The 23,866-nt window shown below is 43.9% G+C and overlaps 1 protein-coding gene across 1 annotated transcript in view; it reads right to left on the reverse strand.

Moving 5' to 3' along the window:
• Positions 1-23,866, reverse strand: part of KIAA2012 (KIAA2012 ortholog) — a 120,034-nt gene that overhangs the window by 20,062 nt on the left and 76,106 nt on the right. The window contains 2 exon segments of the mRNA XM_007469183.1: positions 14,157-14,229; positions 23,704-23,841. Of these exon segments, the coding sequence (XP_007469245.1) occupies positions 14,157-14,229; positions 23,704-23,841 (211 nt within the window).

Genomic DNA, 23,866 nt, shown 5'->3' on the forward strand with positions numbered 1-23,866 from the left:
CTTTCCCTAACTTGGCTGGCTTGGTAAAAGCTGTCTCATTGAACAAGTTTCACTGCTCTTCCCCACTATTTTGAACTTTGGGACAGGGCACCATATGACCAGCAGAGGGCGCATTTGTATTGACCAAAAGATGGGGTTCTACAATTGGTGTGATTTCACCACTTTGATTAGAATTGAAATCCTGTCGCTGGGACGTGGATCATAGCAGGGTGTTTTGTTTTGTTTCTCTAGTAAAATAACCTTATATTTAGGAAGTATTGGAATAAACTAAGTCAGTACTTTGAATAATAACCTACAACTTTTAACTGCCTTAAAAATCTGTAAAATATTTTAGGAATGCAGAGTATAGAAAAATGACCGTATAATGATTACCCATGAACTTACCACCTACCTTTGTGAAATCTTAACATTTTGCCATATTTGATTCACATTTTTTTTTCCTAAAGAAAACATTTAAGATATAGTCTAAGACTCTATTGTATCACATATAATCCTATTTACCTCACTCTCTCCCCAGAGGTAACCATTCTCTTAAATTTGGTATTTATCAGTTGACTGGGTTCAGAATATGCTACCCCCAAACATGGCACCCTGGCATACTGAGTATTTTAAGCTGAAGGAATCTGAGAAAGGGCAGTGTAGGTTATGAGACGGCTACTCATGTGAGAGGTAGGTTCTACTTGGAGGAAAGGGGCGCCCTTATCCCTGAAGATAGAGAGACTCTGAGAGGAACCCAAACAAAGAGGCCTTGCTCTGTTTGCCCCAGTTTATTACCCTTTGTACTATCACATGTACCCTTCTGTACTATCACATTGTCCACTCTTCATCAAACCAAGTATAAAGATGCTCAGGCTTAACTACTTCCTTATGAATCCTCCTGCATCACATATTACATTAAATACATTTGTGTGCTTTTCTCCTGTTCGTTTGTCTTTGTCAGTTTAATTTTCTGGCCCAGGCAGGGCCTCTAAGAGAGTAGAAGAAAAGTTTTTTCTCTCCTACAGTGTCCTCATGTATATTTTTATATCTTTACCACATATAAAGCACTTCTAAACAACATATAATATTATTTTACATATTAAAACCGTACCAGTAATATCATTTATGTCACTTTTGCAACTTGCTTTATTTTGCTTAAAATCTTGTTTTTGAGATTAACCCCTGTTAATACATATAGTTTCCATTCACTTATTTTAAGCTCTTGTACCTTATTATACCGTTGTATAAACTTACCACAATTTATTTATCCATTTTGCTATTGATGGCTTTTTTTTTTTTGCTGTATGCGGGCCTCTCACTGTTGTGGCCTCTCCCGTTGTGGAGCAGAGGCTCCAGACGCACAGGCTCAGTGGCCATGGCTCACGGGCCCAGCTGCTCCGCGGCATGTGGGATCTTCCCGGGCCGGGGCACGAACCCATGTCCCCTGCATCGGCAGGCGGACTCTCAACCACGGCGCCACTAGGGAAGCCCTGATGGCTTTTTTATTTCCAGTTTTTTGTGATTACAAACAATGCTGCAACGAACCTTCTTGAGTGAGTCACTGTTCATACATGAAAGAGTTTCTCTAAAGTATACCTGGGAATGGACTTGTTGGGTTGCACAGTATATGCATCTTCAATTTATTGGGTATTTCCAAATTGCTCTGAGTTTCTAAAACTCCATATTCTCATTAATAATGAATATTTACAGATAAAATTTTTTGCTAATCTGGTATATATCAAATATCTCTTTTTCTTTTCATTTGAATTTTCCTGATTAGCAAGTTTGACTAAGAAATAAATGGTCATTTATTTAGGTTTCCTCTTCTGTTAATTACCTATTAACATCTTTCACCCATTTTTCATTTGGGTTGATTGTCTTTTAAAAAAAAATTAATTAATTAATTAATCTTTGGCTGTGTTGGGTCTTCATTGCTGCACGCGGGCTTTCTCTAGTTGCAGCGAGCGGGGGCTACTCTTCGTTGCGGTGCACGAGCTTCTCATTGCAGTGGCTTCTCTTGTGGAGCACAGGCTCTAGGTGTGTGGGCTTCAGTAGTTGTGGCACGTGGGCTCAGTAGTTGTGGCTTGCGGGCTCCTGAGCACAGGCTCAGTAGTTGTGGCACATGGGTTTAGTTGCTTCGTGTCATGTGGAATCTTCCCCGACTAGGGCTCGAACCCGTGTCCCCTGCATGGGCAGGCAGACTCCCAACCACTGTGCCACCAGGGAAGCCCGGGGTTGATTGTCTTTTGCCTTCTCTATTTGTAGCAGTTTTTGGTGCATTTGGTGTACTAATACTTTGTTGGTTATATGCACTACAGATACTGTGTTCTAATCTGTATGTCTTTTAACTCTGTTTAACATATCAAAAACTTTAATTCTAATATAGTTGGGTTTGTCAATAATTTTCTTTATGGTTTGTGTTTTGAATCATGGGTAAAAAAATTTTCCCTTTCTCAAACTCATAAAGCTATTCTTGTATATTTTCTTCTAAAAGATTAAGAATTTTGCTTTTTCACATTTAGATCCTGAATACATCTGTTATTTTGTGAGGTAAGGATTTAAAAATTGGATAACCATTTATCTGAAAATTATATAGGGAATAATAGCTCATTCTCTCCCCACTGTTTTCTAATACCACTTTTGTCACATTTCATTTCTGTATATGGGTGCATTTATTTCTGGATTCTCCCTTCTGTCTGTCCCTAAGTCAATATCATAGCCTTAAAGTAATTTTTGATATGTGGCTGGGTAAACTCTTCCTCTTTGTTTTTCTTCAAAATTTTATTGGCAGGACTTCCCTGGTGGTCCAGTGGGTGGTCCCCCCCCCCAATGCAGGGGTCCTGGGTTCTATCCCTGGTCGGGGAACTAGATCCCACATGCAGGCTGAAACTAGGAGTTTGCATGCTGCAACTGAGAAGTCCACATGCTGCAACTAAGACCCGGCACAGCCAAAATAACTAACTAACTAACTAACTAACTAACTAACTAACTAACTACTCCAGGGAGACCCATTCATTGGTGGGGACCCCACACTTTAAAAAAAAATTGTATTGACTATTTTTGACACTTCTTTATGCATTTTGTGATCAACTTATCATGTTCCACCAAAGACCCTACTGGGGATTTTTAAAAATAGAGTTGCATTGAATTTATAGATTAATTTAGGGAGAACTGTCACCTTCAAATCTTTGAACATTATATATAGCACTATATAGAATGTTATATTTATTCAGGCCTACTTTTAGTTAATTTAATAAGATTTTATAATTTCTTCATGAACGTCTAACACATCTTTTTTTTGATTTATTGCTTTTAAAATTTATTGATATATATATATGTTTTAAAATTACATTTATTCTGCCTTCCTATATAATATGTACCACTAGAGAACTAAATAGTAGAAGAGAAAAAAAATTTTTTTTGGTAGGAGTTTCCCAAGTAATTCATAACCTTTAATGAATGAATGGATCTGTAGCTGGTGGAATCGTGAAGAGACCGGCAAACATTACATCTCCTGATGGAAGAACACAATGCCCTCCATGAAGTGGTCTTGTGAAAGCCAATCCTGAATCTGATCAAGTCTCTAGATCCAAGTACTCACTTACAGAAAATACAGAAGACAGAGAAACATGTTGAACTATACCTTGAGGATTCAATCAGAGAAATCTAGATTGTGGGAAACTCTACAGTAAAAGTCACCCAGTTTCCTAAAAATAAACTAAGTGAGGGGAAAGAAAATAGAAATGAGAAGACTCGATAAATTAAAGGACCCTTAAAAACCATGTGTCGGGACTTCCCTGGTGGCGCAGTGGTTAAGAATCCGCCTGCCAACGCAGGGGACACCGATTCAAGCCCTGGTCTGGGAAGATCTCACATGCCGCCGAGCAACTAAGCCCGTGCGTCACGACTACTGAGCCTGCGCTCTTAGAGCCCGTGGCAATGAGAAGCCCACACACTGCAATGAAGAGTAGCTCCTGCTCGCCTCAAGGAGAGGAAGCCCGGGCTGAGCAACAAATACCCAACGCAGCCAAAAAAAAAAAAAAAAAAAAAAAGCCATATCAACCGATTGCAAACAAACTCTAAAACAATTATAATAATTTTGAGACAATTAGAATGTTGAAAAAACTGATTGGATATTCAATTACATTAAAGAATAGTTCTAATTTTTAGTTAAAATAGTGGTATTACGGTTATGTCAAAAGAGTCTTTTCTTGTCTTTTAAAGATATATACTCAAGTGTATATGGGTAAAATGATATGAGCCTGGAATTTGTTTCAAAATACTATAGAAGGGAGGAAGGAATTGGGGATATAGGGGAACAATATTGGCCAGGAGATGGATGGGTACGTGAAACTCATTGGTGCTGTTCTGTCCACCCTTGTGTATGTTTGGGGTTTTCCATAATAAGAATTATTTTAAAATTGCATTATAAATTGTACTTTATGTTTGCAAATACTATTTTTTTCCACAATTGATTTTTGTTATTGATGTATATTTAGTAATCTTGCTGAATTTTTTTGTCTTTTAATGGCTTGTCTTTTAATAGCTTGTCTATAGAGGCCCTCGGATTTTTCACATAGGTAATACTATTGTCTGAGAATAATGACAGTGTCATTTCCTCCTTTCTATCCTCTTCCTTTTCCTTTATTTTGCCTTCCCTACTGTACTGGTACAATGTTGAATAAGAAGCAATGATAGAGGGCCTCCTTATCCTAGTCCTGCCTCTAAAGAGACTGCTTCTGACTGTTCTACCATTAAAGTGTGACGTTTACTGCAGGTTTGGGTAGGTACTCTTTTTTTAGAAAATTTATTTATTTATTTATTTTTGGCTGCGTTAGGTCTTCGTGTCTGTGTGCAGGTTTTCTCTAGTTGCGGCGAGCAGGGGCTACTCTTTGTTGCGGTGCACAGGCTTCTCATTGCAGTGGCTTCTCTAGTTGTGCAGCACAGGCTCTAGGCGTGGGGGCTTCAGTAGTTGTGGCGTGGGCTCTAGAGCGCAGGCTCAGTAGTTGTGGTGCATGGGCTTCATTGCTCCACGGCATGTGGGATCTTCCCAGACCAGGCCTCAAACCCGTGTCCCCTGTGTTGGCAGGCAGATTCTTAACCACTGCGCCACGATGGAAGTCCTTTGGTAGGTACTCTTTATCAAAATCAGGAAGTCCTCTTCTATTCCTAGTTTGATAATTTTAAGTCATGAATGGGTGAATTTTATAAATTGATTTTTCCTTTTGCATGTATTGAGATGACCCTAAGTACAGAAACAGATTTTCGAATGTTAGACCATTTTTAATTCTGCAGTAAACTGAATTCAGTCATGGTATATAGATATGTATGTGTGTGTGTGTGTGTGTGTGTGTGTGTGTGTGTGTGTGTGTGTGTATAATGATTTGATTGGCTAATATTTCATTTAGGAGTTTTGCATCTTTGATCATAAGTGAGATTGGTCTATACATTTTCTTCTTATGCTGTTCTTGTCTCTAGTTTCAACTGCTTTTTGGTTTTGATGAATCTAGGTCTCAAGTTAGAAATGAGCTTTACTTCCTAGAAGGTGAAGAGAATTCTCAGGGTCAAAGGGCAACAGCTGTATTCTAGGATTCTGGGGTCTTCCCTGGGGTTTCCATCCTGGGCTGAGTGGAGTGAGCCAGAAACAGTCTTAAGGATGTGTCACTTCCCACTATAGAGGAGAACTTTGAAAATACTTTCCAGAAGGAGAAATAAAGGAGTAATACTAGAGGATGTAGGTCATCTAGGCCAGCAGTCCCCAACCTTTTTGGCACCAGGGATCGGTTTCGTGGAAGACAATTTTTCCACGGATGGGGGGCAGGGATGGTTTCGGGATGATTCAAGCTCATTACATTTATTGTGCACTTTATTTCTATTATTATTACACTGTAATATATAATGAAATAATTATACAACTCACCATAATGCAGAATCAGTGGGAGCCCTGAGCTTGTTTTCACTTGCCACTCACTGATAGGGTTTTGATATAAGTCTGCAAGCAATTGATTTATTATGGTCACTGTGCAGTCAAACCTCTCTGCTAATGATAATCTGTATTTGCAGCTGCTCCCCAGCACTAGCATCACTGCCTCAGCTCTGCCTCAGATCATCAGGCATTAGATTCTCATAAGGAGCACGCAACCTAGATCCCTCACGTGTGCAGTTCACAGTAGGGTTTGCCCTCCTGTGAGATTCTAATGCCGCCACTGATCTGACAGGAGGAGGAGCTCAGGCAGTAATGCGAGCGATGGGGAGCGGCTGTAAATACAGATGAAGCTTCGCTCGCTCACCTGCCGCTCACCTCGTGCTGTGCTGCTCAGTTCCTAACAGGCCGCGGACGGCTACTGATCCGTGGCCCAGGGGTTGGGGACCCCTGATCTAGGCTGATAAGAACTAGCGGACTATGCTGAAGCCAGTACCAGGGCTCCAGATAGCAGAGCCTGGCAGAGTAGGGTGACTGTGTAGGCCTCATGCAGAGAGGAAGTGAGGAGCCCCAACCCATGTTGTGAGGTGGCCCTTTGCAGTAGTGCCATCTTCCAGGCTGTGGATTCTGACGTAATGGCAGTGCTTCAACTCCTGGGCACATATTTCTTGTCTCACTATTTTCTCTCCAGTGTTAAGAGAAATTTTTGCATCACTGGCTGCTTCACTTCTTGGCACAGATTGGCAGTCATTATACTTGCTCCTTTTTTAAAAAAAAAAAAATTATTTATTTATTTTATTTTTGACTGCGTTGGGTCTTTGTTGCGGCCTGTGGGATCTTTGGTGCGGCATGTGGGATCTTTCATTGTGGCCCGCGGGCTCTTCATTGTGGTGTGCAGGCTTCTCTCTAGTTGTGGCATGCAGGCTCAGTAGTTGTGGCACTTGGGCTCTCTAGTTGTGGCTCACGTGCTCAGTAGTTGTGGTGAGTGGGCTTAGTTGCTCATCAGCATGTGGGATCTTAGTTCCCTGACCAGGGATAGAACCCGTGTCCCCTGGAAGGTGGATTCTTAACCACTGGACCACCAGGGAAGTCCCCACTTGCTCCGTTTGGAGCTGTTTATTCCTGGAGTCAGGAACTGCCCCTGAGGAAACGCTTTCAAAACCAAACTAAATTGAACTAAATTAAACACTTACAGACACTGAGTTAAGAGAGACTTGGATTACCTTTGTTTTAATAATTAGCCACGATTTTGCATAATTCTCCTGGCTTCTAGACCTCAGTTTCCTTTATCTACAATATAAAAGAACTTCTAGAGATTCTAAATAATCTCCGAGTTTCATGCTGGCTTTCAAAAAATGCTGCCATTATTTTGTGGTATTTCTTCAACCTTGTAACTATTTCCTAATCAGAAACACATGGATGGCTCTCTTAAAGAGCCAGGGGCTTGGAGTCATAGAAACCTGGGTTCATATCTCAGCTCCTTCACTTACTGGCTGTGTGACCTTGGGCTATTTACCTAACCTCTCTGAGCCTCATTTGCCTCATCCGTGAAATATGGATAATGTACTTTATCTCATAAGGTTGTGGTGAAGATAAAATAAGATAAAAGTACAAAAAAGAAAGTACCTAGCAAAGTGTCTTTCGGCAGAGTAAGTGCCAAAAATTCCTTCCCTTTTCTCCACCCAAGTGACGATGTGTGGAAAACTAGTCAAAAGATAAACTTTATAAATTTAAAAGTTTAAATTGTTTGTCTGGCACTTCAGGGTGTTTCCCGTTTGTCTGCCTCCCACCTTCTCCCTAGAGTCTAAGTCGGCCTGTTTGGTAGATTTTGAGACTCACTAGCTCTGTGAGTCTCCACCCAGGCCTGGGATCCGCAGGAGGTGCCAGCGGGTAGCGACATCACAAGCTACCGCAGAGAGAAGAAAAGACTAACAGATGCGGCCCGGAGAGCCGACCCTTTGGGGCAAGCCGAGCCTGGAGTCCCGAGCTCGCTACAAGGAGCTCCGTTTGCAAGGAGGTCAGAGGCGACAGGTGGAGACGGCCTCGCGCTGGCGGAGCGGCGGCGCCGGGCGGGCACCGGCGGGAGAGCGGGCGCCGCCGGCCCCTGGAGCCGCCGGTGGGGGGGCGGGAGACGATGGAAGGCGCTCCCCGCCGCCGCCTGCTGGGACCTTTCGTCCTCTCCTCGCTCCCCCGATTTGCCACACTTTTTTTGTTTCTTTTTGAAAAACCTGCCTGAAGATTCTCTTCATTCCGATTTCTCCACTTTATATGTGTGTGAAGCATTTCTTCTCTATTTCCCCTTGACCTTTTTGCTTTCTCGCCCTTTACCTACCAGCACTCCAGGATTCGCAAACGCTCCTTTTGGTAACTGTTAACAACCAGACTTGATCTCTACAGATGGCGTCTGGGAGGTCAGTCAGATCTGGAGCCTCGCCTCTGCCCAGCTCTGTGACCAAGGACATGTTCCTTAACTTCACTGTGCCTCAGAGTTCTCATCTGGCAAATGGAGATAATAAGAGCTCCTTCTTTACAGGACTGTATAAAAGTTAAATGAAACAATTTACAGAAAATGCTTAGCCTGATGCCTGGCACACAGTGAGTGTGAACTGCTACCCCTGTCTTAATGGCTTCACTGCAAATGCACTCTGGTTTCACTAAACTCCTTCCATCATGTCCAGCATCACCTCCTCCAGGGAGCCCTCCCTGACTTTTCCCTGTCTCTCCCATGCTGGTCTGGATCAGTTATCCTTCCTGTGTTCTCTGGGAACACTAAACACATTGAAAACAGAGATGGTTCTAACCATGCTTGCCCAGGTCTGGCTCCTCTATTAGAGTGGGAGCTTCATAAGGACTGTGTCTCATCCAACCACAGAGGGCCTGGCACTCAGTAGGGGATCAGCAAATGGTCCCTAAGTAAATGAAGGCAATTTCCATTCATGCAGCGAGTGGTTAAAGACCTAAGAAGGCCCAAACCTGGGGTCTGAATGCTGGAGCTGTCTCAGCGCTAACACTGAGACTTCCACTCTTCCCCTTAACAGAAACAATCCCAAGCTCACTGAGTCATAGGAAATGAGAGGAAGAGATTGGAAGATCAGTTTTATTTTCTGATGAGGAAGTGGAAGCCTAGAGAGGCCAGCAGGTCTCTTGCGGCCTCATGCCCGTACAGGAGGACCGTGGTGAAGACTGTGTTCTCATTCTTGACCTGCTGGGCTCTTACTCACTGGCCACTGTGGCTGAGCCTGGGCCCCTGTGCAGCATGGGGACTGCTGGTCTCTTTCCAGACTCTCTTGGTCAGGGCCCACCCAAGGGTGACTGGAGTGGCAGAGCTTTATGTGCGACACACTGAAATGGTGGCTGGCTTTCCCTGGGAGCAGGTGTAGTGGAAGGAGCTTGGGAAGGAGGCCCAGCCCCAGTCCTGGCTCTGCCGCTTATTGCTTATCACTGTGCAACCCTGGTGAATCATAGATGCAAAGAGCATGAGTGTGGGATGGGGACTGAGAGATTACCCAACCCACCGCCATGGTTTATGGAAAAGGAATCCATAGCCCAGAGAAGTTATGTGTCCTAGACTATGGCCCTAATCAAAGGCAGAGCTGGTAACTGAACTGATATCTGTCGAATCTGAAACCCAGGGTCCTCAGTGAGTCTATTCCAGGGTTTCCCAAATAATAATGGACACACGAGTCACTTGAAGGTCTCGTTAAAGCATAGGTAGGTCTGGGTGAGACCCCAGATTCTACATTTCTAACAAGCCCCCAGGTTCTAGCTAGAAAGGGTCTAGACCAGTGAGTCTCACCTTCTAGCTCTACTATGATGTAACTACTTAGTGCACTAGCCTCTGATTAGACCAGTCTTGTCGGGTTAATGAAGGCAGGGCAGCTAGTGGGCCCTTCACCTAGAAGCCAGTGGGGCCAGCACTCTCCTCACCTGCTCGTCCTTTCCCAGCAGCGTTATTCATTCACGACCCCTGTTGGCTGCTTCTGTGTCTTTGGTGGAGATGCAGGTCCTGGCTGGTGGCCCTGGGTCTGTGAGTGCACCCCTTTTGGAGGACTTGGACCTTACTAACACCTGCAGGCACTGTTTCTTCACAGGGTGTGTGCCAGGCCCAACGTTGAGTCTTCACCGCAAGCTCTTGAGGGTAGGAACCTTGGTTTTGTCATCTCTGAACCTCTTGAATACTCATTCATTCCTCCATTCACTGGATTCATTCGTCTATGGAACATTGCTAGGCCTGGCTAACTAAGGCGCAGTCCTTGTCCTCAAGAAACATACATAACACATGGGCTATAAAGTGGTACTTAGTGGTTGCCCAATAAGCATGTGTGAAATTGAATTTCGCTTCGGTGCTCTGGGGGAAGTGGTAGTGTCGTCAAGTGATAGAGAGGGCAATGGAGAACAGCTGGTATTGGCCACTTCCTAGTAAGGGGCTTGTTTTCAAAGAAGGGTGTCTGGTTCCTTAGGCAGTTCCCATTGGGGTCAATGGAAATGACAGCACCGAAGCCTCACAGGAGTCTCTGCACTTTTCAAAGTTATCAGGCAAATTCACAAATGCATTATAATTTTAGCTCTCCCTTTGACGCTGTAAAGACCGTTGGAGGAAACAGGGATGCTCTAGCTCCTCTTCTCAGGCAAGTCACAGAGGGGGCGCCTAAAACACGCATGGTGTCTGCAGCAAACAGAGAAAGGACCCACCATGGTGACTCTGAGTCCACGAGGTAGGAAAGTGGTAGCATCTGCAAGACAGAGCCATCTACCCACACGTGGCAGAGATGCTAACTGCCACCTAATGTCCATTCTCCTCAAGTTTTAGCTTGGCACGTGAACTCCCAGCAAGAGAATTTATTCCCCAGCCTCGCTTGTAGGAGGCCAGCGGATATGAGCAGAGGTGGAAGAGGTGTGAGTCCAGAATTAGGCCCTTAAAAGGCAGCTGTGCCTTTTCCTCTTCTGCCCTGCAGGGTGAGGGAAAAGCTGAGCCAGCTTTGACCATACAGACAAGGGTGATAGCAAAGGGGGTGGCAGAGAGATGATAAGAGAGAAAGAGCCTGGGTCCCTGGACAGCCCTGTGGAGTGGAGCTGTCCTACCGCCTGCCTGCCAGCTTGGACTCTTCCATGAGACAGAAGTAAAACTTCCATCTTGTTTGAAGTCACTTTATTTTGGTCTTTGTTAGAACCAACGTCCTAACTACTACATATCTGTCTCTTGAATAAAGCAATGACGCTCTGAGCTTTTTTTTTCCTGGTAGAATAGAAATGGCTCATTGGTTTCTAAGGTTTGCTGTGAGACTTGCCTTTTGTCCCCACCCCCCATTGTTTCAGGCTACTCACCAGGGATCCTCTGCACTCATGCAGGGCTCCCCAAATCTCTCAAAGCTATTGATAATATCTTAAGTTCTGCCACATTCCAAGGGGTTATGTCACTACCGCAACATAACGTCATTCAGATTGGGTCTGTTGCCCACCCCTGGACTTAAGTAAGAGGAGGACTTACGCAGAGAACTCAGTCAGTTCCCCAAGAGCAAGCAATCCCACCTCCACTCCCTGCAATTGAGACTGATTTGGAAAGTAAATAAAGCATCGTGTTACATCATGTTATCAACTTAGAACAAGTCTCTCCTGATAAGGCTACTAAAATTAAGGTTTTTAAGAAACAGACTAATACCTAACCTTTAGTGAGCACTTACTGTGTGCCAGGCATTCTTATAAGCACATTACATGTATTAACTCCTTTATGTCACAACCACCCCACAAGATAAATACTATTAGTATCTCCATTTTACAGATGTAGAAAAAAGATGCCCAGAGAAGTTTGGTAACTTACTCAAGGCCACACAGTTAGTAAGTGGTGGAACCAGGATTTGAACCCCGGGACTCAGACTTGATAATAGATGCTCTTGATCACTGTGATGCTGCCTAAACAGTGTCCTCCAATCCTCCTACTCCCATTATGTTTAAAAGAACAGATTAAATTGAGTCACTGCCAAATTCAGAGAACTAAATTCTGGAAGCAAGGCCCAGGGCAGTGGTTCTCAAAGTGTGGTCCTTGGACCACTAGCCTCAGAATCACTGAGGAACTTAATAAAATTGCAAATTCTATGACCTCAGTGAATCAAACTCTGGAGGCAGGGCCCAGACATCTTTATTTTTATAAGCCTTCCAGGTGGTTCTGAGGCACACCGAAGTCTGAGAACCTTCGGCCTAGTAAATAAACAAGAACTGAAACAAGAATGGAAATTATGTTCTTTCCTTGGATTTTGGGGGTGGGAAAGAGAGGCAGAAAGAAAAGTTTTGTATTTAAAATGAGCAATTTCCCAAACTTCTCTGATTTGGAGGTTGCTGATTTGACCTATCTTGTGAAAACTTGCATGCTGTATTCTCACCAAGTCCAAGACTCATGCTTTTCTCATTGGATGTGGCCCCGGCTCACTGCTTGTAATTAATCTTATAGATCACTACTTAAGTTAGAGTAGGAAAAAAATCCTGACAATTAGTTGTAATATCTATGAAGGGAAAATTGATCCTTAAATAGTTAAAAAAAATTCCTTGGCACTCCCGCCTTTTTTTCCCTTCAAAGATTTGAAATTCTTTTTAAACATTAGCATTTGTCATTCGGGACAGGCAAATGCCTTCTTTAATTTTCTGTGGTGATATTTCACTAAATTAAAGACTGTCTGAATAACCTTTATGGAACTCAGCTGGGCCTCTCTCTCTCTGTCAGGAGACAGGAAATCTGTTTTGACTGACTTGGTCATTGCTTAGATTTGGCCATGTTTTACGCTGCCTAAAACCTCCACTGCACTTGGCCAAGACCTTGGGGCCTCTTCGGTGCTCACAATCTAGACATGTGATTTACGATATGGAAGATCTGATGACTGGAACACATTTCCCTGGCTATTGTCATTCAGCTTTGGAAATGGAGGTGGTGAGAGACCTATGTCAGCAGAAACCTTGCTTAAAAGTTTGACCGAACACAGGGATCAGGCTACCATAATATTTTGTCTGATATCCAGAAACAGTGAAATTGTTTTTGCGGTACACAGGCCTCTCACTGTTGTGGCCTCTCCCGTTGCGGAGCACAGGCTCTGGACGTGCAGGCTCAGTGGCCATGGCTCACGGGCCCAGCCCACTCCACGGCATGTGGGATCTTCCCAGACCAGGGCACGAACCCATGTCCCTTACATTGGCAGGCGGACTCTCAACCACTGCACCACCAGGGAATCCCGGGCAGTACTGTTTTCAACCTCAGTTGAGGACTCTGAGGCGGGGATGTGAGGCAGAGGTAGTCCTATTCCAGAGCCCATGCTCTCTACTTAGCTGCCCAGATCTGTTACTGCTAGCCTATATAGAGCACTTTATATGACTTAGAGAAAGGCATTCCAGTAGCAGGGCCAGGTAGGGAAAGGAGGCTAGCCTCCTTTGGGTGGATGCACCCAGTGCTGGAGTGCGTGGCTCAGGGTGCGCAGCACAGGCTGGATTTCAGCCCCTCTTGCTCCCTCTGCTGGACGCCTTTGTACAGTGAATGACAAGCGCAACTCTGGCTGGCAGGCCCTGCATCCACTCCTTGAGAATACATCTCTCACACATCTGTTTCCACTCCTGCAAGAAGCAATGAGGACAAAGACCAGCTCTGCTACCTGGGACTAGCTAACTGCAGCATCATGTAGCATGCCCAGGTGCCCCCAGGGAAGAGCTTAGAGTCTAGTTCAGGGTATCAAAATATGAACTATGCCAAAAAGCCCAGTTGTGGGCCCAGTCTTTCTAAGAATCATCCTCATTATCAAATGCAGCATCATTTTTGGAGGAAGTCACACTCAAGGAGCTCTGGCCACCCAGAGCTGTGGGTGACATGGGCTGGGTCTCTAAAGATGCTGGTCCCCCCTCTGTGGAATGTTAACCCTCTAGGCAGAGAACCTCAGCTCCCTCACTTGCATATCCAAGAGCCTATGAAAGCAGGAGAAGCCAGAGGTAGAGGTGCCTGTGGGATCTTTTTGTAATGCCCCCAAATCTCCACTCTTTTCTATCAATCTGCAGCTGCTGGCAGGAAATAAATCTTTCAGTAAGTCCAAGGACATAAAAGCATGTTATTATCAGCTGGCTTGTGATACATTAAGAGCACATCAGAGTCTGTATTCTGACTTCCAACCCATGACCTGAGAGGAAATGGAAGGGTCATTCCTCATTAACATCTTTGAACAGTGCAAAGTTCATCCCACAATTATTGCAATCAGACTATAAAACCCAACCCAGCTGTTTCTACCTTGAGGGTCTGGATGATTTTCTCTGAGGGGTCCTCCAGGTTCTTCATGATAGTCCAGTTCATCTCCACTTTCCTGTTAGGTTAACAACAACAATAAATACATGAGACAAAATAAGTGCCAGCACTCCTAGGGTCCATGCCCTTTGGTAAAAGGGGATCCAGTTTTCTTAGTTGTCTCTTCTTCTTTGTCTATCTGTTTTAACTTGTGTCCAAGAATTCTGCTGCCAGCGTGAAGGGCCCTGAAGAGCCAGGTGGGCTTAGCAGTGGCCTTGAGCACCGTCCTTATCTGTCCTCCTCTGTGGGAGGCTTGTCCCATCCATCAGAGCAGTGCTCCATGCCTGGCATATGTGGGAAAAAGAATGTCACAGGCAAAGGCCGACTGGCAGAAGGCAACAGGGTACCTCTAGGGACTTGAGGGAGGTCCAGTGTGACCAGAGCAGAGATGGGGTGAAGTGGGAAGGGTGGGGAGGACTCAGACTCTCAGGGCCTTGGAGATAGTTTAAGGATTTTGGCCTTTACCTTGAAAACAAATGGAAGGCACTGAGGGTTTAAAACAGGGCAGCAAAAGGATCAGGCTGGCCTTTTGTAGGGTTTCCAGGATTACCACGGATAAGGTTCCTTTTCTTTTTCTTTTTAATAAAATAAATTTACTTATTTACTTTCGGCTGCAGTGGGTCTTCATTGCTGTGTGCAGACTTCAGTAGTTGTGGCACATGGGGTCAGTAGTTGTGGTGCAGGGGCTTAGTTGCTCTGTGGTATGTGGGATCTTCCCAGAGCAGGGGTCGAACCCATGTCCCCTGCATTGGCAGGCAGATTCTAAACCACTGTGCCAACCAGGGAAGTTCCTGGATTAGGTTTCTTATCACCTGGAATCCCCTCTTCCTTCTTTCTCTGAGTCGCACAAGCTGCTTGCAATCCCACCACCCAGAAATCTCTGTAATGATGGTCTTCAACCCTGGCTGCATCTTAGAATTATTTGTGAAGCTTAAAAAAAAAAAAAAATTCCTAGGACCTAACCCCAAATGTTGAAATCAGACTTTCTGGAGCTGGGGCATTTTTAAGGCTTCTTGGGTGATTCTGTCATGCAGCCAGGATTGAGAACCATGGGTCTTCTCTAGAGGATTGGAAGAACAGCTCTTCAGTTGCCAAGGAAACGTGGCAGGTAGAGTCAGTGAGTGACTCAAGTAAAGCCCTCAGTGTTTGATGAGGTCAGCTCTTGGCATTTGTCACCTGGATCTCTGCTTAATCCACAGCTTCCTTTCAGCTGTGGAGAAGGAATCTGAGGGCCCTAGAAGCCTCTCCTGGGACTAAAGTTCCTCACCCTTTAGTTGACAGTTTTCCTCTTTATTATCAAATACCCCAGCTGCTTTGGAAAGACACAGTTATCTGCTAATTTGTTTGACTTTCTCTTCTTGCTTCATGACTTTTTACCCTGCGTGTTTCTCACTTGTTAGCTTAGTGTTTGCAGCTGATGAGATATTCTGACATAAAAAACCTAAAGCAGCAAGTATTTGCATTTATCTCTTTGGAGACAAAGCACATTTGGCCTGATGCAGTTTAAAAAAAAAAAAAATCTCTGAATTAATGGAAAGGTTTTAAAAAAATGATTGCAGGAAATACCTGCCTCAGTCCAGTAAACTGCAAAGTCAGAAGACTAGAAAAGAGATAAATTTTTAAAAATTCTGTTTATAAATCCTTTTAGTCTAACAGGAAATTGGATTAAAAGGGAGAAACAGGCTTCCTCTTTGGAAGAATTTCAAAGCTCAGAAGAATAAAACTTGAGTCTTAACAACATGCAGCTATGAGCCTTCAGGGACAAGAAATATTCTTCTCATTTCACAGATGGGGAGACGGAGGCAGAGAGAGTTTGGGATTTGGAAAGAATCTTTTGATGAGTCCCTGTTAGAAAGAGAAATACAGTAGTCTTAATTTGAAAGTCTGGGGAATTCCCTGGTGGTCCAGTGGTTAGGGCTCTGCGCCTCTACTGCTGGGGACCTGGGTTCAATCCCTGGTCAGGGAACTAAGCTCCCACAAATCATGCTGCGAGGTCTTAAAAAAAAAACATTCTGCCTGTTGCTTAGAAAAGTGTCAAAAAGCTATCATTTTTTACTTATACAAGCACACATGTGAAAAGACTTATACCTAAGGTCATTCGTTGCAACAGATTGGAAACAACTTACGTATCCCATCAATGCGGGATGTGTTAAATAAATTATGGTAATTTACACAATGGAATACAATGCAACCATTAAGAAGCATCTCTTGATGAATTAACAGAACTCCAAGATATATTAAGTAAAAAAAAGTAAGACTGTGAGCAATGTGTATAATATATAAAAACATGTATAAAATGTCTCTATTTTTCTACCTGTATTGGCCTGTATATGCATACTACAACTCAGGAAGGGTACACAGGAAACTAGCATCAGTGGTGTCCAAGGGGGAGGGATCCCAGCTGGGAGACATACCCTTTTATACTTAAATTGTTTAAACTTCCTGAGTATATTTTGGATTCAAGATTTGAATTGAAAAAACTAAAACTAAAAAGTGACAGCAGTCTGTCACTGAAACACAGGCAATAATACTTGGTGAGTGAGCAAAACAAGCTGAAGGACTGAAAATTCAAATCTCAGCTCTGTTATTCTGGCCAAGTCATTTGCTCTTCATCTCTACATTTGGCTTATGAATATTTATTGGGTGTCTGTTGTGTGCCAGGTACTGTGCCGGGCGCCGGGGGCACAAAGCTGAAAGATCTATTTGTAAGAAGCTCAGTGACTTGTAGAGAAACAGGAAATCTCACTGTCGCCATGCAGTGTGATAAATGCTGTGACAGATTATGACAGGTTTCTGCAGGACCTCACGGGAGGTGAAGCTAAGTTAGGCTGGGAAGGTTGGTTTACCAGTGGACATGGTGCTAAGTCTTGCAGAGAAGGGGAGGTTAGGGCAGTTCCCGCAGAGGAAGGAGCATGTACTGGCTGGGGGGCGTGTGCTGGTGTGGCTGCAGGGCCCGGACAGTGGGAATCAGACACGGGCCAGATCTTCCAAGTCGCAGTCTGGAGTTTTAAAAAGATATTCATTTGTTCTATTTTTCTATTTATAAAAGAAATATATTTTTGATGCCAGAATTAACCGGAAGGCCAACGGGGACGTGGTAGGGAATTTCAAGCAAACCAGTGGTATGACTGAGCTGTATTTAGAAAGAGCGCTGGCAACAGGGTGGTGTTATAGGTCTGGGGCGGGGTGGGGTGCGTGGGGATAGTAACAAACACTTTGTAAACACAAACTGTAGCACTGAAACCAGACAAGAGAGACAGTTGCCTGAATGGTTGTGGTGCAGACCCTGGAGTCAGACTGCCTGGCCTGAAGCCCTGATCCTGTACACTTCATGCCTTACAGGTCACGCGAGGTACTTAATCCCTGAACCTCAGTTTCTTCAACTGACAGGGGCTGGGCCAGGTGGCCTGAAGTTATCATCTGTCCCCGGAGAACCTTCCATTGGTCCTGCCCTCTCCCCTCACACACAGCGCCCTATCTGAGCATGGTACTTCTAGGTTCACAGCAGGCTTCGGGAAGGAACTGCTGGGAGGATGGGGAATGCAGGAGCCAGAGGCGGGGCTCCAGGGGGCTGTATGTGCTGTATGACCTATCATTGAACCTCAGCCTCTACATCTGTGAAATGGGGGTAATGATAAAATTTGTACGAGTTCTTGAAAAGCTAAATTAGGGAAATACATTTGGACATTCTGTGTAACATATGTAACACATACATCTAAATGACTAATTTCAATGCCTTCTTAATGCTGGAAGGAAATCAGTATCTCATTTGTGAGTGTCAACTTTAAGGTCGTACAACTTTTCTTGTGTATTAAAAAGATCTGACACCTGTTCTTTAATAAAGAAAACGGATTTATGAAAGTCATAAGGTATCTTGTGTTATTAAAATATTGTCTCTTCTCTCCCAGGTTCTGAAGCCGGAACAAAGAAGTACAATTAAATTCTTCTCAGGGACAGAATAGATAGGCCTCATTAATATCAGGAATTGTGGGTTTGGTGGCTTTGAATCCTAGTTCCCTCTGCTGCCAGCCACGTCACCCTTGGTCCTCTCATCTCGCCGATCCTCAGTTTCCTCATTTGCACGGTGGCGAACCGCACACTTAACAGGAAGGGCGTTGGGGAAATTAAATAAGGTTTAATATGTGAGAGGCCTGGCTCTTGGCAGGGACCAGTGAATGTTTCTTTCTTTCTCTTTGTGAACTGAACCCTTTATAGATATGAACATTCTTTGAAAATTATTATTTCATGTAATTCTCACCTCACTGCTGAGAGGCAGGTATGGAGGTCCCAGCATCATTATCTCCATTTTACTAAAGAGGCAGCGGAATCCCAGATGCATTACAAGGTTACTCAGAGTCAGAGTAAACCCAGGGCTTCCCAACTGCTGGTCAGATACTTTAACACTGATAATAGTCTACTTAATCCTGGGCTTCTTTCTTTGGGAACTGTAACAGACTCAATGCCCTGAAAATTTTTCCTGGCGAAATTATTATCCAAGCGTCCTTGAATCATTGCATTTCGAAACCAGCTTGTGATCCCTTTGCAGCTCTCCTGCTGGTGGTCAACAAATCTGGTTTCAAGGACTCTAGGCACTAGAACTTGCCTCCTGAGGGGCCTGCTTCATCTTAGGACAACATCTTGAGCCCAACATTGTTTTGCTGTTACTTCTTCTCACTGAAATCCATGCTGTCCTTTCCCCACATGACCACAGGATTCAGTGGCAGTGACAGCCGTCCTCTGCTTGGTGGCATGTGCCCACACCTGCCTGCATAAGTAAAATGCAGGGCTGGCCCCAAACCAGGGGCAGGGGACTGCTCAAAGTACCTGATTTCAGGCAGGTTCCTCTGCCTTGATTTGAGGGTACCAAGTGATAACTGCCTGTGTGAATGCTGTGAGGTGGAACTTATTTCTCATTCTTCACATCTTCTGGGCATAACATACATACTCTTTGATGTCAGTGTTGAGTATAAGCATATTCAATTCTGTATCTAGCATTAATTGGCATTATTGCTATTTTCTTCCCCACTACCACGAACTAACCCTGATAATTTATTTAAATTCCTGGGGGAAAAAAAATCTCTACCTTAATTTATTCATCAATTACCATTTCTTTTTCAAAAATAGATTTTTAGGGCTTCCCTGGTAGTGCAGTGGTTGGGAGTATGCCTGCCGATGCAGGGGACATGGGTTCGTGCCCCGGTCCGGGAAGATCCCACATGCCACGGAGCGGCTGGGCCCGTGAGCCGTGGCTGCTGAGCCTGCGCGTCCGGAGCCTGTGCTCCTAAGCATTTTATAATCCACAGCTTGTCTTCATCCTTTTTTTCCTGATAGCATCCCCATTGTGCGATTTTGTATTTCTTGTAAATTGATAATAGATCTATAGGTTTGATCAAATTCAGGATACATAGATATAGGTATATAGATATTTTAGTGGTAGAAAGCATACAATGTCTGAGCTATTTCTCTATGACATTGGGAAGAAAATTAGTGTTGTTGATGCTGAGTGTCTAGATCTATGACAACTGGGGGTTGCAAAACGATGATGTCAGTCATTCCTTATTCATTTGTTAACTGGACTATTTCTGTAAAGAGATTTCCTTCATCTGCTCCTTTGTTAGTTCATGGGAGGCCTCCGGGGTGCTGGGACCTGTATGAGCCATGGGATTTTTCTGCCCACCGGACCGCCTGAAAAGGCGAACAGACCAGGAAAGGGCCATTTGATAGGCATTTTGGTTCTTGGGTTGGACAAGGAGCGAGTGGTTGGCCTGAAAATTGTTAGTTGTTACCTACTCATTACCGTGAATCCTTTTTCAGGAGAATGGACTCTGCCTTTTCATTAGAGCTACTCATGTTTCTGGATCCGTTCCTGTTTGTTGACAAATTTAAACCCTTATTTTGCTAAAGAAACCACTACATATCATCTGGTCCTGTCTCTTGCCTTCAGTGGGTAAAGTGAAGAGATCTCCGTCTTACACAGAGTTTAAAGTCATCACAGAGGCTCACAGAGGCCAAAGTTGTCAGTTTAAAAAAAAAAAAAAGATTTTTAAAAAACATGGTTCAATTTTTACGTGAACCCAGATGTACTCTGGATCAATCGTGTTTCCCCAAGTCTAAGCGTGATACGGATTATCCTATAAAATGGGCTAATAGCATTGCCTTCAGTGTAATCAATAGGTTTTTAAATTTGAGGAGGGTTCCACATGTAATAACTGAGAAATGAATGAGTCTCTCCTATAGCAACCTGCGCCTGCCTCTGCCACAACACTGTGCTGATATTATCTGCTTCTTTGTTTATCTTCCTCTTAGATTATAGGCTCCTTGGAAGGCCAGGAATGGAGATGATTCATCTCTGTGTTCTCAGTGCCTAGCACAGTGTCTGATATACAATGGATGCTCAATATATGTTGTCTGAAGGAAAGTGGATGATCATTGGGAGAGAAAGCTTTATGTTGGGTCCACAGAATGCAGGTGGGAGTGAGGGGAAGGGCAGAGTACTGGAGAGTCAGAAAGTATTCCTGCAGCAGACTGGATGAGTGCACAGGGATGGAATTTTCTAGAAGGAGCTGTGCTGGATGCTTAGCTAATGTGGTAGGCAGTGCTTTTGATTGGATAGGACTCAGTTGGGGTCTGCAGTGTTGAAAACATGGGACCCGGAGCAGGGCGGCCTGACTTTGAATCTTGTTTCTGCCATATTCCAACTGTATGTCATGTGAGAAGTTACTTCAGCTCTCAAGACCTTAATTTTCTCATCTGTAAAATGGGATAATGCTACCTACTTCTTAGATTCGTTTTTTGAGTTAAATGAGTTCTTGCATGTAAAACTTAGAACAAAGCCTGGCACGGAGTAAGCGTACATTTATATTAGCAATTGTGATTATTTACATCTCTTTCCATTTTCCTTTTCTGCCTCAATATTTTTATTTCTTACCCTCATCCCCTGAAATGTGTACTGCTTCCAACATGCACCAGGCAAAAATGAATGAAATGTCCCATGACTAGGCAGGAAATGCACAAATGAAATGTGTAGACTGAATTGGACAGCCTGTATGCCTTTCTAACTCTCCATCCTTTGCTGTACAATCCTGAGATTTGTGTCTTTCTACAAGGCACTCCCAAAGAATCTGGGAGCTGCCTGTCAACAGGAGAAGGTCTGTCTAGGGGGAGCTGTTAACACTGAACATTTGCAAGAAAAGATATAGTCTTTGGGGCAAGGACTGGTCTGGGAGTCAGAAAGTCTAGCATGTCCCCATGAGTCTCACGTAGAACAGGCTAAATTACAATTTCTGTGAGTCTTGAAAAGGGTGGACTGGAAAGCGGGCCTTAGGGATAACAATGCCTTTCCTTCTGTAAGGAAAAGGACGCCAAAATTGCTGGATGAAAAAGTGTAATACAAAAGCATTGTGGACACTAAATACACAACAAATTATTGTAAAATTCCTCACTTGCAGCTTCTAGAGGCTCCATAAATATTTTCTTATTTCCATAGCAATTATCAATTTACTATATATGTTGCCTGGAGCAGGACAAGGATTTATCTGTTTCGTTTGCTGTTGTATCTCAAATGCCCAGAAAGTGCCAGACACATATTAGGTAGTAGATGCTCATTATGGGTTGAATGAATGAATAGTGGTAATGATGATATCTCATCCCAGGAAGTACCCACCATAATTCTTCAAGCCCTGAGGGAAGAACTAAACTGTTGCTAAGTAAACGAAAAGGATAGTTTCATTAATATAAGTGTTTTGGGATGAACTGTGTTCCTCCAAAATTCATATGTTGAAGTCTACCCTCAGTACCCCAGAATGTGACCGTGTTTGGAGACAGGATCTTTAAAGAGGTAAAATGAGGTCATTAGGGTGGGCTGTAATCCAATAATGACTGGTGTCCTTATAAGGAGAGATTAGGACACAGACTGCATGTAGAGGGAGGACCATGTGAAGACACATAGAGAAGATGGCTATCTATTGACACAAGCAATGAGAAAGGCCTCGGAAGAATTCAACTCTGCTGACACCTTCAGCTTGGACTTCTAGCCTCCAGAATTGTGAGAAAATAAATTTCTGTTGTTTAAGCCATCCAGTCTGTGGTACATTGTTGTGGTGACCCTAGCAAGCTAATACAATGAGTAATGAATCAAGGTAATTATTTTGAATACTTGTAGCAAAAATCTTTTGTTTTGCTCCCCAGAATCATTATCTTATTCAACTTTTAGGTTTTCTTTTTTTCCTTTTTGAGACACTTCTCCCCTCCCTCCTATGAGTTCCTGTGGCTCCAGGCTGGGAAAATCAGAGTATTCCATTCCCCTGGCCATGGCGATTCATTTGCATACAGGCATGTGACCCAAGTTGGGCCAATGATTTAGAAAACAGAAGCTCATGGCTATCTTGCAACCATGGGGAAAGAGCCTATCTAAGAGGAAACAGGAAAGCAGAGCCCAGCCATGGAGAGAGACAGATTTGGGGCAAATACATGACTCTTAAACAAAGCCCCACCTTGCAGAGCTGGGATTGGGGTCGTCCAAAGAAGATGTAACCTAAGAACTTTGGATCAGTGAGTTTAGGAGGGTGACCCTCACGACCTTGGAAGTCCCTGCCAGTCTGTAGCACTGGATAGTGCCACCATCAAGAACCCCACGAGTATTTGGTTTCTTCTCCTCTGTTTTTGTCTTTCTTAGTCACTTCTTATCAAGGGCCTGGGATGTTGTCCTCGAGGGTAGGATGAAGGATCTGAGATCCTTCCATGCCAAGACTTGCTTTGTTCCTGATCAGTTTCATATATTCCAAGGTCATATATTTCCTGTTCATTCACCTCCGAGGGGGCAAAGAATGGGGAGGAAGAAGCTTTTAAGCCAGAGGGCTGTGGGATGCAAAGGGGGTCAATTCATGGATCATTTAGGAAGTGTCCTCCATGTGCCAGGCGCTGTTAGATGCTGGGGCAGGAAGGCATATTGCAAAGATGGACAAATGCCATCCCCACCACAGGAACTCTCAGTACCCTAAGCTGGATACAAAGCTGAGCTTGGGAGAGTAATGAACTCCTAGAGAGCAGAAAACAGGGTCAGACATCCAGAAGAGGATTGGCAGTTGCCTTCTAAATGGTTAACTCAAGAATTAGTCTTCCCTGTAGTAGGAATATCAGCTCTACCAAGTGACGGTGGTAAAACAGTAACAACTATTTTAGCTACTGTCAAGATAAAATGAATTATATTTGCCTGTTTTATGAGTGGTTCAAGGTTGTCCTTTCTCCTCTCTGTTCCCTGTCCTCCCTCAACCGAACCAGACACCCAACTGATTTGTCCCCGATGGCTGCCTGCGATTACTGTCCTAATTTATTCTCTCTTCATGTGCTACAAACTGCCTATTTTCTGTCCCTTCTGATAAAGCAAGATCTCTGAGGGACTTCTGAAGCTGTTTTTGTACCATGCAGAAGTGCATTAACTGGAATTCCTGTGTGTGTGTCTATAAAACCCCTAGTCTTCTCAGTGTGAGAGCACCTTCAGGAACGGCGTCATGTCGATGTGCAGCTTACGCGTGTAAAATTCTTTTCTGTTTGAACATATCAGCCCTTTATTTATACAACTTTGAGGCTCTCCTGTCTTCTGAGCTGCTGCCTCCAAGGACTGCTGGGCTCCCTGTGAAGAGAAGCAGAAAGCCCCA

The sequence above is a fragment of the Lipotes vexillifer genome, unplaced genomic scaffold (assembly GCF_000442215.2).
Source record: "Lipotes vexillifer unplaced genomic scaffold, Lipotes_vexillifer_v1.1 scaffold259, whole genome shotgun sequence".
NCBI classification, from domain to species: Eukaryota; Metazoa; Chordata; class Mammalia; order Artiodactyla; family Lipotidae; genus Lipotes; species Lipotes vexillifer.